This window comes from Lepidochelys kempii, chromosome 11 (genome assembly GCF_965140265.1).
Source record: "Lepidochelys kempii isolate rLepKem1 chromosome 11, rLepKem1.hap2, whole genome shotgun sequence".
Classification (NCBI taxonomy): Eukaryota; Metazoa; Chordata; order Testudines; family Cheloniidae; genus Lepidochelys; species Lepidochelys kempii.
This window is the reverse complement of record NC_133266.1, coordinates 735,859-749,131: the sequence shown is the minus strand read 5'-3', so window position 1 is coordinate 749,131 and position 13,273 is coordinate 735,859. Positions and strand designations below refer to the sequence as shown.

At 59.7% G+C, this 13,273-nt stretch overlaps 1 protein-coding gene across 1 annotated transcript in view; it reads left to right on the top strand.

Annotated features, from left to right (window-relative positions):
* The window catches only part of SPEG (striated muscle enriched protein kinase), a 96,774-nt gene that overhangs the window by 34,309 nt on the left and 49,192 nt on the right, over window positions 1–13,273 (top strand). The window contains exons 12-14 of the mRNA XM_073304821.1: window positions 1,142–1,402; window positions 7,638–7,796; window positions 8,003–8,192. Of these exons, the coding sequence (XP_073160922.1) occupies window positions 1,142–1,402; window positions 7,638–7,796; window positions 8,003–8,192 (610 nt within the window). The remainder of the gene's footprint in view (window positions 1–1,141; window positions 1,403–7,637; window positions 7,797–8,002; window positions 8,193–13,273) is intronic.

Sequence of the window (13,273 nt, the reverse complement as noted above, 5' to 3'; positions counted from 1 at the left end):
GGGACGGAGTGACCAAGGGGCAGGGCCTGGCGCCCCGGGCCTGGCCCCCGACCCGCCGCCACCTCCTGGACTCTGGGCTCCAAGGCTAACGCGTGGACTAGCGGCTGTGGGTCTTGCTGGCCGGCGGGGGAGGCAGAACCAAGGCGGAGCCGTGGGGCATGGGCGGGGCCAGTTGGGCATAGCACAGTGCCGGGGCCAGGGGGCGCTGCAGGCCCAGCTGGGCCGCGCCCAGCATCTGCAAGCCGGGCCGTGGTGGCTGCGTGATGCTGTCTGTCTCTCAGTCTGTCCGTGTGTCCACGTCTGTGTGTCCTGCTGCTCCTCTTCAGCACTGCCAAGGAGCAGGGAGCCTCTCTGCAGAGACGGTGCCAGCCCTGGGCCGGGCAGAAGGGACGGGGAAACCCTGGACACTGGGCAGCTTGGGAACAAACATGCCTGGGGGCAGGGGCAGGAGACCCACTGCCCCCCACCCCTACCCGGAGAGCACCCCCGGCAGCCTCTGCCCAGCCAGCATCGGGCCCAGGCTGTGAAGTAGCACAAACGGCTCCCCCAATGCACTGTGCCGGCAGGGCCCACTGCCGCACCCAGGGGTCCCCAGGCCTGGGTGCTCCCAGTGTGGGGAGCGGCCCCAGGGAGCTGGGGCTGGGGGCTGGGACTTTTTTGTAGCTCTAATAAAGTGTGTTTGGTAAAGTGCTGTGTGGTTTGTTCAAGGCACAGAGCCCCAACCCCATCAGATCCTCCTGCACTTGTCATCCTCTGCCCTCTGCCGCCTTCTCAGTGTCCTGGGGTGCCATGCATCCTGCACCCCCTTCCACAGGGCCCTTCGGGGCCTGTCCCCCCGCTCCCGGCATGTCCCCGGGGGGGCCCTGACCCCATTCCCAACATGTCCCAAGGGTCCTGCCCCCCGCTTTCCCGAGCACCCTGCCCCTCTCCTATTCCCTGCATGTCCCAGGGAGCCCTGCCCACCCCCCATTCCCTGCGTGTCCCTGGGTGGCACTGCCCACCCCCCGTTCCCTGTGTGTCCCTGGGTGGCACTGCCCACCCCCCGTTCCCTGCGTGTCCCTGGGTGGCACTGCCCACCCCCCGTTCCCTGCCCCCTCTGTCGTTGCCGTTCAGTGGCTCAGGTGCGTTTCTCTCTCCCCAGCACACCCCGCGAGCCAGGCTCTGGCCGTGGTGACCCCGCTGCAGGACGTGACGGTCGGGGCTGGGGAGCTGGTGCTCTTCGAGTGCCTGGTGACGGGCCCGCCGGACCTGGACGTGGACTGGCTCTCGCGGGGGCGGCTGCTGCAGCCCGCCCTCCTCAAGTGCAAGATGCATTTTGACGGGCACAAGTGCAAGCTGCTGCTCACCTCCGTGCACGAGGACGACAGCGGCATCTACACGTGCAAGCTGAGCACGGCCAAGGGTAAGGGGCTCCGCAGCCGGCGTGCGGGGTCATCACTGCCCCGGGGGGGCGCCCTGTGCCTGGCCCGGCAGGCCCCGCCTCCTGGTAGCCCCGAGGGACCAGACCGCCCATGGGGACCCTCTGGGCGCCACTCGCCAGTCACTGCACCTCTGCTAGGCCCGGGGTGGCCCCAGCTCTGGGATCTCTGCCCTAGGCCCCGGCCAGGGACTGCTGGGAACCCCACCCCCAGTTACAGGCTGATGCTGTGGGGAGGGACCTGCCTGGGCGGGGCCTGCCCTTCCACTGTCCCTTGCTCCTGGGGGCCGGGAGCTGAGTGTGGCCCAGGCCTGGGGCCAGTTGGGCTGGTGCTGAGGCAGGCTCAGGGCTTGGCCTGGCTCCCAGGAGCAGCCGCTACTCTGCTGCTCCCTTCAGTGATGGGGGTCGGGACACGGGTGTGTTGGGGGGCTGAGCTGCCCCGCTGTCACCCAGCAGAGCAGGCAGCAGCCCCCACTAGGGCCGTGTAAGGGGCAGTGCAGTCCAAGGGCCTGTGTCCTCAGCTGAGTGTGTCTGTGGGTGCCAAGGGCCCCGGCACTCCTCCCCCCACACCTGTCCTTCCCTGGGCCCCATCTCTGCCTCAGGACAAAGGGGTGCAGGGCCCGGTTCCTTGGGCATCTGACACAAAGGCCGGACGGTCTAAGAGCAGCTGCCTCCCACCCTGGAGGTGGCTGCATTTCAGCATTGGGCAAGTAGGATCTGAGGCTAGGAAAAGGAGGAGGTAAAAGAATTAGACAAGTTTGATGTCTTCAAGTTGGCAGGGCCTGATGAAATGCATCCCAGAATACTAAAGGAACAGACGGAAGAGATCTCTGAGCCATTAGCGATTATCTCTGAGAGCTCTTGGAGGACGGGAGAGATACCTGAGAACAGGAAAAGGGCAAATATAGCACCTAGCTATAAAAAGAGAAATAAGGACAACCCGGGGAATTACAGACCAGTCACCTTAACTTCTGTACCTGGAAAGTTAATGGAGCAAATCATTAAGCAAACAATCTGAAAGCACCTAGACGATAACCAGGTGATAAGTAACAGTCAGCATGGATTTGTCAAGAACAAATCGTGTCAAACCAACCTGATAGCTTGCTTTGACAGGGTAACAAGCCCTGTGGATGGGAGGAAGGGGTAGACATGGTCTATCTTGACTTTAGTAAGGCTTTTGACACTGTCCCCCATGACCTTCTCATAAACAAACTGGGAAACGCAGCCTAGATGGAGCTACTATAAGGTGGGTGCAAAACTGGTAGGAAAACCGTTCCCAGAGAGTAGTTACCAGTGGTCACAGTCAGGCTGGATGGGCATCACGAGTGGGGTCCCGCAGGGATCAGTTCTGGGTCCGGTTCTGTTCAGTCTCTTCATCAGTGATGTAGATAATGGCACAGAGAGGACATTTATAACGTTTGCGGATGACACCAAGCTGGGAGGGGTTGCAAGTGCTTTGGGGATAGGATTGAAATTCAAAATGATCTGGACAAACTGGAGAAATGGTCTGCAGTAAATAGGATTCAGAGTAGCAGCCGTGTTAGTCTGTATTCGCAAAAAGAAAAGGAGGACTTGTGGCACCTTAGAGACTAACCAATTTATTAGAGCATGAGCTTTCGTGAGCTACAGCTCACTTCATCGGATGCATATCGTGGAAACTGCAGCAGACTTTATATATACACAGAGAATATGAAACAATACCTCCTCCCACCCCACTGTCCTGCTGGTAATAGCTTATCTAAAGTGATCAACAGGTGGGCCATTTCCAGCACAAATCCAGGTTTTCTCACCCTCCACCCCCCCACACAAATTCACTCTCCTGCTGGTGATAGCCCATCCAAAGTGACAACTCTTTACACAATGTGCATGACAATCAAGTTGGGCTATTTCCTGCACAAATCCAGGTTCTCACATCCCCCCCACCCCCATACACACACAAACTCACTCTCCTGCTGGTAATAGCTCATCCAAACTGACCACTCTCCAAGTTTAAATCCAAGTTAAACCAGAACATCTGGGGGGGGGGGTAGGAAAAAACAAGAGGAAACAGGCTACCTTGCATAATGACTTAGCCACTCCCAGTCTCTATTTAAGCCTAAATTAATAGTATCCAATTTGCAAATGAATTCCAATTCAGCAGTTTCTCGCTGGAGTCTGGATTTGAAGTTTTTTTGTTTTAAGATAGCGACCTTCATGTCTGTGATTGCGTGACCAGAGAGATTGAAGTGTTCTCCGACTGGTTTATGAATGTTATAATTCTTGACATCTGATTTGTGTCCATTTATTCTTTTACGTAGAGACTGTCCAGTTTGACCAATGTACATGGCAGAGGGGCATTGCTGGCACATGATGGCATATATCACATTGGTGGATGTGCAGGTGAACGAGCCTTTGATAGGGTGGCTGATGTTATTAGGCCCTGTGATGGTGTCCCCTGAATAGATATGTGGGCACAATTGGCAACGGGTTTTGTTGCAAGGATAAGTTCCTGGGTTAGTGGTTCTGTTGTGTGGTATGTGGTTGTTGGTGAGTATTTGCTTCAGTTTGGGGGGCTGTCTGTAGGCAAGGACTGGCCTGTCTCCCAAGATTTGTGAGAGTGTTGGGTCATCCTTTAGGATAGGTTGTAGATCCTTAATAATGCGTTGGAGGGGTTTTAGTTGGGGGCTGAAGGTGGCGGCTAGTGGTGTTCTGTTATTTTCTTTGTTAGGCCTGTCCTGTAGTAGGTAACTTCTGGGAACTCAATTCAAAAAGGACAAATGCCAAGTCCTCCACTTGGGAAGGAACAATCGGTGACACACACACAATGAGCAATGATGGCAGAGGAAGGAGCACTGCGGAAAGGGATCTGGGGGTCAGAGTCGACCACAAGCTAGATATGAGTCAACAGTGTAACTCTGTTGCAAAAAAAGCATGCGTCACTCTGGGCTGTATTAGCAGGAGAAATCATGCTAATCCCCGGAAAAATCATGGAGCAGGTCCTCAAAGAATCAATCCTGAAGCACTTACACAAGAGGAAAGTGATCAGGAACAGTCAGCATGGATTCACCAAGGGAAGGTCATGCCTGACTAATCTAATCGCCTTTTATGATGAGATTACTGGTTCTGTGGATGAAGGGAAAGCAGTGGATGTATTGTTTCTTGACTTTAGCAAAGCTTTTGACACGGTCTCCCACAGTATTCTTGTCAGCAAGTTAAAGAAGTATGGGCTGGATGAATGCACTATAAGGTGGGTAGAAAGTTGGCTAGATTGTCGGGCTCAACGGGTAGTGATCAATGGCTCCATGTCTAGATGGCAGCCAGTATCAAGTGGAGTGCCCCAAGGGTCGGTCCTGGGGCCGGTTTTGTTCAATATCTTCATAAATGATCTGGAAGATGGCGTGGATTGCACTCTCAGCAAATTTGCGGATGATACTAAACTGGGAGGAGTGGTAGATACGCTGGAGGGGAGGGATAGGATACAGAGGGACCTAGACAAATGAGAGGATTGGGCCAAAAGAAATCTGATGAGGTTCAATAAGGATAAGTGCAGGGTCCTGCACTTAGGACGGAAGAACCCAATGCACAGCTACAGACTAGGGACCGAATGGCTAGGCAGCAGTTCTGCAGAAAAGGACCTAGGGGTGACAGTGGCCGAGAAGCTGGATATGAGCCAGCAGTGTGCCCTTGTTGCCAAGAAGGCCAATGGCATTTTGGGATGTATAAGTAGGGGCATAGCGAGCAGATCGTGGGACGTGATCGTTCCCCTCTATTCGACATTGGTGAGGCCTCATCTGGAGTACTGTGTCCAGTTTTGGGCCCCACACTACAAGAAGGATGTGGATAAATTGGAGAGAGTCCAGCGAAGGGCAACAAAAATGATTAGGGGACTGGAACACATGACTTATGAGGAGAGGCTGAGGGAGCTGGGATTGTTTAGTCTGCAGAAGAGAAGAATGAGGGGGGATTTGATAGCTGCTTTCAACTACCTGAGAGGTGGTTCCAGAGAGGATGGTTCTAGACTATTCTCAGTGGTGGAAGAGGACAGGACGAGGAGTAATGGTCTCAAGTTGCAGTGGGGGAGGTTTAGGTTGGATATTAGGAAAAACTTTTTCACTAAGAGGGTGGTGAAACACTGGAGTGGGTTACCTAGGGAGGTGGTTGAATCTCCTTCCTTTGAGGTTTTTAAGGTCAGGCTTGACAAAGCCCTGGCTGGGATGATTTAACTGGGAATTGGTCCTGCTTCAAGCAGGGGGTTGGGCTAGATGACCTTCTGGGGTCCCTTCCAACCCTGATATTCTATGATTCTATGAGTGTCGTAAGCCGGACACGAGCCGTAATTCTTCCGCTCTGCTCCGCGCTGATTAGGCCTCAAGTGGAGTCTTACGTCCAGTTCTGGGCGCCACATTGCAGGAAAGACGTGGACAAAGTGGAGCAAGTCCAGAGAAGAGCAACAAAAATGCTGGAAGATCTAGATTGAAAAACGTGGGTTTGTTGAGTCTGGAGAGGAGAGTCCGAGGGGGGGACCCGGGGACCCGAGAGCAGTTTCCAAGTCCATAAAAAGCCGTTATAAAAAGGAGGGTGATAAATTGTTCTCCTCAGCCGCTGAGCACAGGACCAGGAGCCAGGGGTTAAATTGCAGCCAGGCCAGCTCAGGCTGGACATTGGGAAAATCTTCCTCGCTCTCAGGGCGGTTAAGCCCGGGGGGCCGTGGAGGCTCCGTCATCGGAGGGTTTGGGAGCAGGCCGGACGCTCGTCGGCCAGGGCTGGGCGAGGGAATACAGAGCCCTGCCTCCGCGCAGGAATGGGCCACAGGGCTAGCGAGGGCCCAGCCAGCCCTTCGTGGCTAAGGGCATGGGGTGATCCATGGTCTGGAAAGGGCTGTGGCCATAACTCTCAGCGGCCATAGCTCTCAGCCCAGAGATTTCGTTCCCTCTGCTGGGATGGGGCCCAGATACAATTAGTGCAAATTGATTCTAATAATCCCCCCACCTCAGCCACTGCCCCCCAGCAACCAGCCCCCCCACCTCAGCCTCTGCCCCATAGCCACTAACCCCTGCACCTCAGCCACTAACCCCCCAGCAACCAGCCCCCCCACCTCAGCCTCTGCCCCATAGCCACTAACCCCCACATCTCAGCCACTAACCCCCCAGCAACCAGCCCCCCCACCTCAGCCTCTGCCCCATAGCCACTAACCCCCACACCTCAGCCACTAACCCCTCAGCAGCCAGACCCCCCACCTCAGCCTCTGCCCCATAACCACTAACCCCCACACCTCAGCCACTAACCCCTCAGCAGCCAGACCCCCCACCTCAGCCTCTGCCCCATAACCACTAACCCCCACATCTCAGCCACTAACCCCCCAGCAACCAGCCCCCCCACCTCAGCCTCTGCCCCATAGCCACTAACCCCCACATCTCAGCCACTAACCCCCCAGCAACCAGCCCCCCCACCTCAGCCTCTGCCCCATAGCCACTAACCCCCACACCTCAGCCACTAACCCCTCAGCAGCCAGACCCCCCACCTCAGCCTCTGCCCCATAACCACTAACCCCCGCACCTCAGCCACTAACCCCCCAGCAACCAGCCCCCCCACCTCAGCCTCTGCCCCATAACCACTAACCCCCGCACCTCAGCCACTAACCCCTCAGCAGCCAGACCCCCCACCTCAGCCTCTGCCCCATAACCACTAACCCCCGCACCTCAGCCACTAACCCCCCAGCAACCAGCCCCCCCACCTCAGCCTCTGCCCCATAGCCACTAACCCCCACACCTCAGCCACTAACCCCTCAGCAGCCAGACCCCCCACCTCAGCCTCTGCCCCATAACCACTAACCCCCGCACCTCAGCCACTAACCCCCCAGCAACCAGCCCCCCCACCTCAGCCTCTGCCCCATAGCCACTAACCCCCGCACCTCAGCCACTGCCCCCCAGCAGCCAGCCCCCCCACCCCAGCCACCACTCCCCCATGGAGTGGAGAACATGCACTGAGCCCATCCAGTGGCTCCTGGTTTCAGGCCCCGGGGGCAAGGGGAGCCCTGAGCCCCTCCTGAACTGGGTGCTGCTGCAGGATCCCCCAGGCTCAAAGCATCCCCCCAAGACCCCCGCAGCCCCTCCCCCCAACACGCAGCACACGCCCTGCCATGCGGGCCCCCTCCCACACACGTCCGTCGGCCCGGCACACGGCCCCTCGCCCCTTCTGCGTCTGGGCTGATGCTCACGGCCTGCCCTGTCCTGCCTTGCAGAGGAGCTGACCTGCAGCGCCCGGCTGACCGTGCGCCCGTCGATCCAGCCGCTCTTCACCCGCAAGCTGGAGGACCTGGCGGTGGTGAAGGGACGGACGGCGCGCTTCGACTGCAAGATCAGCGGCACCCCCACGCCCACCGTCACCTGGACCCACTTTGGTAGCAACCCTCCCACCCTGGCTGTGCCCCGGGCGCCCCCGCCCTGCTCCCGGCTCCGCTCTGGCTGGGAGTCACCCTTTCCGGTGGGCTGGGCACCCTGGGCTGTCCCTGGCTGCAGCTGGCTGCCGGACCTCTGCCCCTTCTCCAGTCCTCCCCTCCCCGGGGCGTGGGGGCGCTGACGGGGATTTCTCTGCCCTCCGCTCCAGGCCAGCCGGTGGAGGAAGGCGAGAACGTGCGGCTGCAGCGGGAGCGGGGGCTGCAGTCGCTGGTCATCGCGCATGTGGACAGCGAGGACGAGGGGCAGTACGGGGTCTGTGCCGCCAACGAGCAAGGCCAGGCGGAGTGCTCGGCCGAGCTGTACGTGGAGGAGCCGCGCCCGGCCACCGCCTCCCACAGGTGAGAGCTGGCTGGCGGCCCCTCTGCCGTGGGGCCTGACCCCCTCCCCCTGGCTGCCCGCGGGGACCCTCCGGGTGACAGGTCCCAGGGGAACGAGCAGGGGGCATGGGGATCTCCCTAGGGCCCATGTGTCAGTACCAGCCGATGGTCTGCTCCGCCGCCCGGCGTCCGGCCTGGGGGCCCACCCAGCTGTCCCTAGAAGTGGTGGGCTCGGGGTGGGGGTGCTTCCCTAGCCCGCCAGGGGACAGGGACGTGCTGCTGCAGGCCCGGACGCTGGCAGCCGTGAGCGCCGGCTCCTGCTAGTGCTGGGCCTGCCTGTCGTGCTCCTGTCCCGGCTCTGGCCTGGCTCCGGAGCTCGCTGCTACCCCCCAGCCGTAGCCAGCGCGGATCCCGGAGCGCTCGGCCAGGCCTGGCCCAGGTCAGCTTGAATAAGGTCTTTACACAGCACCAGCTAGCGGCTGAGCACCGTGACCCAGTTCAGCGTCCCGTTCCATCGCCCCCTTCACGGCCTGCGTTCCTGCCATTCCCAGCGGGCGCTGCCGGGGCCGTGTCTCGGAACCGCACCGGTTTCTAATTGCACGACCCGGACATAGGACAGCTGGGCCATCGGGCCGTCCCTTAGGTGCAGGGACGGGCTGTGGTCCGTTAAGAAGCGGTGAGCCGTCGTCTTCGTCCTTTGCACCGGGCGTCTGGAGAGTTTGCTCTGGGGATGGTTCTTTCTGAGGCACAAACTGTCGATGTCGATGGTTTCCTCCACGGTCGGTCTCAATCACATGATCCGGGAGCTGAGTTCCGGCAGCTGGAGTTCTCCGTCCTTGTTCTCCATCCAGTTTGACACCAACAGGGTCCCCAGGGTCTAGGCCTGGCGGTTCTCTAGCTGAGGGGCGTCTGCTGTAAAAGCCCCGTAGAGTCTTTTTGCCCTTTCATTTGATTTGGCTGCTGCCTTCGTGTCTGGCCACTTTGCAGATCGGTTCTTTTCCAGCGGTGGCCACTAGCTCGGAGTTGCCTGCCCATCGTTTGCTGGGCTGGGTGTTGGTCTGCAACTCAGAGGAGCCAGGAATGGATCTTCCTGCTGTCGGATTTTCTTTGCTGGCTGTGGAGCTCTCAGCCTCTCCGTCGGCTGGTGGGGAACGGGTGCAGTTAGAAATGGGATCAGAGTGACTTCAATTCTGCCGCAGTGGATTGTGGGCCGTTGTCCATGGCTTATTGTTCTGGAATACCAAAAATAATCCACACTGGCCAAGTAGTGCTGAACTCTGAATCTGCATGAACCTGCAGCTCGTCTCTTCCCGGGTCAGGCCGGTAGGGTGTTTTCACGCTGTACGGCTTGGTGTCGTTGTGACGAAGTGGGACTGTTCTTAATGTTTCCTCTGAATAGTGTGGGGGTGCCTCAGTTTCCCCTAGGCAGTTCTTAAGTATCTAGGGGGTGGGGTAAGGGTGTAGGATCACTGCAGAGCCCTAGAGGGCCGGTGTGTGCAGAAGTCTGGACACAGAGAATGGCCGACACCCTGTTTCCTGGCCACTGATGGCCTGGGCCCTTCCCCCCTGCAAGGTGAGAGCTAAAGGGTTGGAGAACAAAGGAATCAGGTGACCTCCTGGCCTGGGAAAGGGACAAAGCCCAGAGGAGGAGGGGCTGGAGGGAGTTTCAGTTTGGGGCTGGCTGGAGACATGGAGTGAAGGGCAGACGTGGTTGTCTGGCTCACTGCCCCCCAAAATGGACCCAGCTGAGGGGTCCTGTTCTCTGCACCTACAAGCTCTGTGTTAGACCATGTTCCTGTCGTCTAACAAACCTTCTGTTTTACTGGCTGGCTGAGAGTCCCGTCTGACTGCGGAGTTAGGGGGCAGGACCCTCTGGCTTCCCCAGGACCCCGCCTGGGCGGACTCGCTGTGGGAAGCGCACGGAGGGGCAGAGGAGGCTGAAGGCTCCGAGGTCAGACCCAGGAAGGTGGAGCCGGGGGAGCTGTGTGTCCTGCAGACAGGCTGCTCACAGAAAGGCGACTGCCCCAGAGTCCTGCCTGGCTTCATGGGGAGCAGTTCCAGAGCATCGCCCAGGGACTCCATGACAGTCATCTCTTCCCGTGTCAGGCTGGTAGGGTGTTTTCATGCTGTACGGCTCGGCGTCGTCTCTTCCCAGGTGTCACAGAGTGTGGGGGAGTCTGGGCTGGTGACTGGAGCGATGAAGGGAGATGGGGTGATCCGGGGGTTTCTTTTTGAGAGATGTGACAGAGTAGGGAGTGGGGAGGTGTCATGGAGTGTGGGGGAGTCTGGGGCCTGCACCCCTCTTCCTGGGAATCACTGAGACTCTCAGCCAACCAGTAAAACGGAAGGTCTGTTGGACAACGGGGACACCGTCCAAAACAGAGCTTGTGGGTACAACCAGGACCCCTCAGTCACGTCCTTCTGGGGGAGCAGGGAGCTTAGACCCCAGCCCTGGGGTTCCCTGCGTTCCGGCTCCAAACTGAAACCAACCCCCCCAGCAGGCCCCCTCCTGCAGCCTTGGTCCAGTTTCCTGGGCAGAGGTGTTACCTCCCCCTCCTGGCTCAGGTGACAGGCTCTCAGGTCTCCCGTCCCCAGTGAAACTCCCCTGCCACATTCCCAGGTCAACCCTCCCCACTTCCTGCTGCGTCAGATCAGGTCAGGCCGGCAGGGTGTTTTCACGCTGTGTGTTTGTACTGGATCTCCTTCTAAAGTCCACAATCATCAAGTGCTCCGTCGAGTTCTCCCACCGTTCTCACCGGGCCCGTCATGGCGGCTGCTGGTCTGCGGTCCTCTGATCACGCACAACTCTGAATGCAAAGTTATGTCTTTGAAACCTCTGTGCAGACCTGGCCCGGGCAGTTCGGATCCCGCCAGGGCCAGTCCGAGCTAGGTCCGGTGACGTCAGTTCGGGGCGGGGCTGCAGGCGATTGCAAGTCCCTCCTGGGTCACTTCCAAAGTCACCAGCCCGCCACGAGTGGAGAGGCGTGGGGCAGTGATACCGTTCACTGGGGGCAGAGACCAGCTTTCGAGCTCCCCAGAGCTCCTGTTCAGCGCTGGGCAGGGTTCGGAGGCTGCCCTGCACTGCGGGGTTCGGTCAAAGGCAGCTACCGCCAGCGGAATGACGCCTCGCGGTGCTGCGCTGCTCACGCTGCCTTTACTGGCTTTCGGGGGCCTTCCCACACGCCCCCCGCTGAGAGCCCAGTCGGTGCGAGCGCCGCTGGGGAGGAGCGCCCCGCCACGCACGGAGGGGGTGTAGACACGTGGGAGCGATGGAGTTACGGCGGTGGCTGTACACCGATGCGAGTTCGGTCGACGTAGGGCCTGTCTACGCTTGCCGTTTAAAGCAGAAGAAGTCTCCTTTTTGCGCAGACGCCACGGGAGTGTCTACACTTTCCAGTGACTTCTGCCGTGAAACTCGGCAGTTTCACCACAAACAGAAAACCAGCTCCATGAGAGGCGGACAGCTCTGGCCGGGGCTGCTTTTGCGGTGATGTGCAAGTGAAGACACGTCCTTCCTCTTTACAGAGCTTTTAGCCTCCTGAGGATCTCCCACGGTGCCTAGGTGACCCCCTGCCAGCAGCTCCGCTGCTCTGACGCCAGGTAAACAGGCATCCACCCCTCCCCTGTAAAGCCCCGGGAACTTTGAAACGCCCCTTCCTGTTGGCTTGGCAAGAGCTCATGTGTCCTCTGGCCGGGTGACAATGGCTCGATCCCCTGCCTGGAGCAATGCTGAGCTCCTGTCGCTGATCAGTGTTTGGGGAGAGGAGGCTGCGCAGAGACCAGGGTGCCCCGCGATCAGCCCCCCTTCCCACAAGACCCATCGTCGCTGTGGGGTAGCTGCCCTAGAGCGCTGCTCTCGTCGGCGATGGACGCGCTGCTGGTGTAAACGCCCTGACGCCTGAGGAATGAAGTGAGGACGCAAACGGCGCTGTTCTTTCCCTCTTTACCGTCCCCCCAGCATAAGTGAAGAAGACACCTGCATATCTCCAGTTTCTTTGTGGAGCTTGGTAGCCATTCAAAGTACAGCTTCACAGCTGTACCCTGAGCCAGGAGGGGGGCTGCCCACCGGGAAGGTGTCAGAGCAGAAGTTCTCGGGGGCACTGAAGAGTGGCTGGTGATGAGATCCTGCAACCCTTGTTGCTTTGGTCCATCTGTGAGTCTGTTGGTTTTCTCGGGCCCACTCTGCACCGTGCCGTGCTCCTGGACCGGATCTGGCCTGGCTTCGGAGCCCTGTGCGGGACTGTTCTTAAACCCACTGCCACCCGCTCCCGCTACTGTGGCAGTGGGTCCCGTGGGATCCTGGTCCCCGGCAGGGCTTTGCTGCAGAGCTTGCACCAGCTGGTTCCCCTACGAAACCCAGACGCTCTGCCCCCCTGGCTGAGGTTCATCTCGGCCTGCTAGTGGAGGCATAGCGCTGCCTAGTGGCGGAGCAGCATAGGGCAGGGAGCATCCCGTTGCCCTCCCCACACGGTGGGGCCGTGTCCAAGCAGCGCGGCCGGCAGCCAGGGCCGGCAGCGTCGCCCGTGGCCAGGCGCTGCCCCGTGTGCAGGGCCCCCGGGAGCCGTCTCCAGCGCTGGGTGCCCCGGCCGCGTTTCCTGCCTGAGCCCCGGGGCCGCTGGCCCAGCTGCCGCTCGCTGTCACTCCGCAGAGGACTCTGGCTTCAAGGTCGCGCCAAGTCAGGGCAGCCCAGGAACGCTGGCTGCGTCGTGGCTCTTATCTGCTCCCGGCCACAGCCCAGGAGTCTCCTGCACCCTGGCAGAGCTCCCACCGGGCTCCCTCTGGGGCTGGGAGTCCAAGGGGCTGTTGGTCCAGGGCTGGGCCCGGTCCCCGCTCCTGCCCCGGGGTCGACTCTGTCCCTCGCTGGGTGCCTGGGGTTCCCAGAGCTGGAGGAGCTGCTGGACCCGGAGTGGGCACCCCAGGAGCAGTGTGGACTGGGGGGTCAGCACTCCTGGGTGCTTACCCAGCTCTGCTGCTGGGGGTTTGTGGCGGGTCCTGTCCCCTCCCCAGCCGTACCATGGAGGTGGGGACCCTAGCCCAGCCCCAGGGTGGGTCTATTCGCTCTGGCCCTGCCTCGTCCCTTGCACTGGTGCAGAGAGGACACC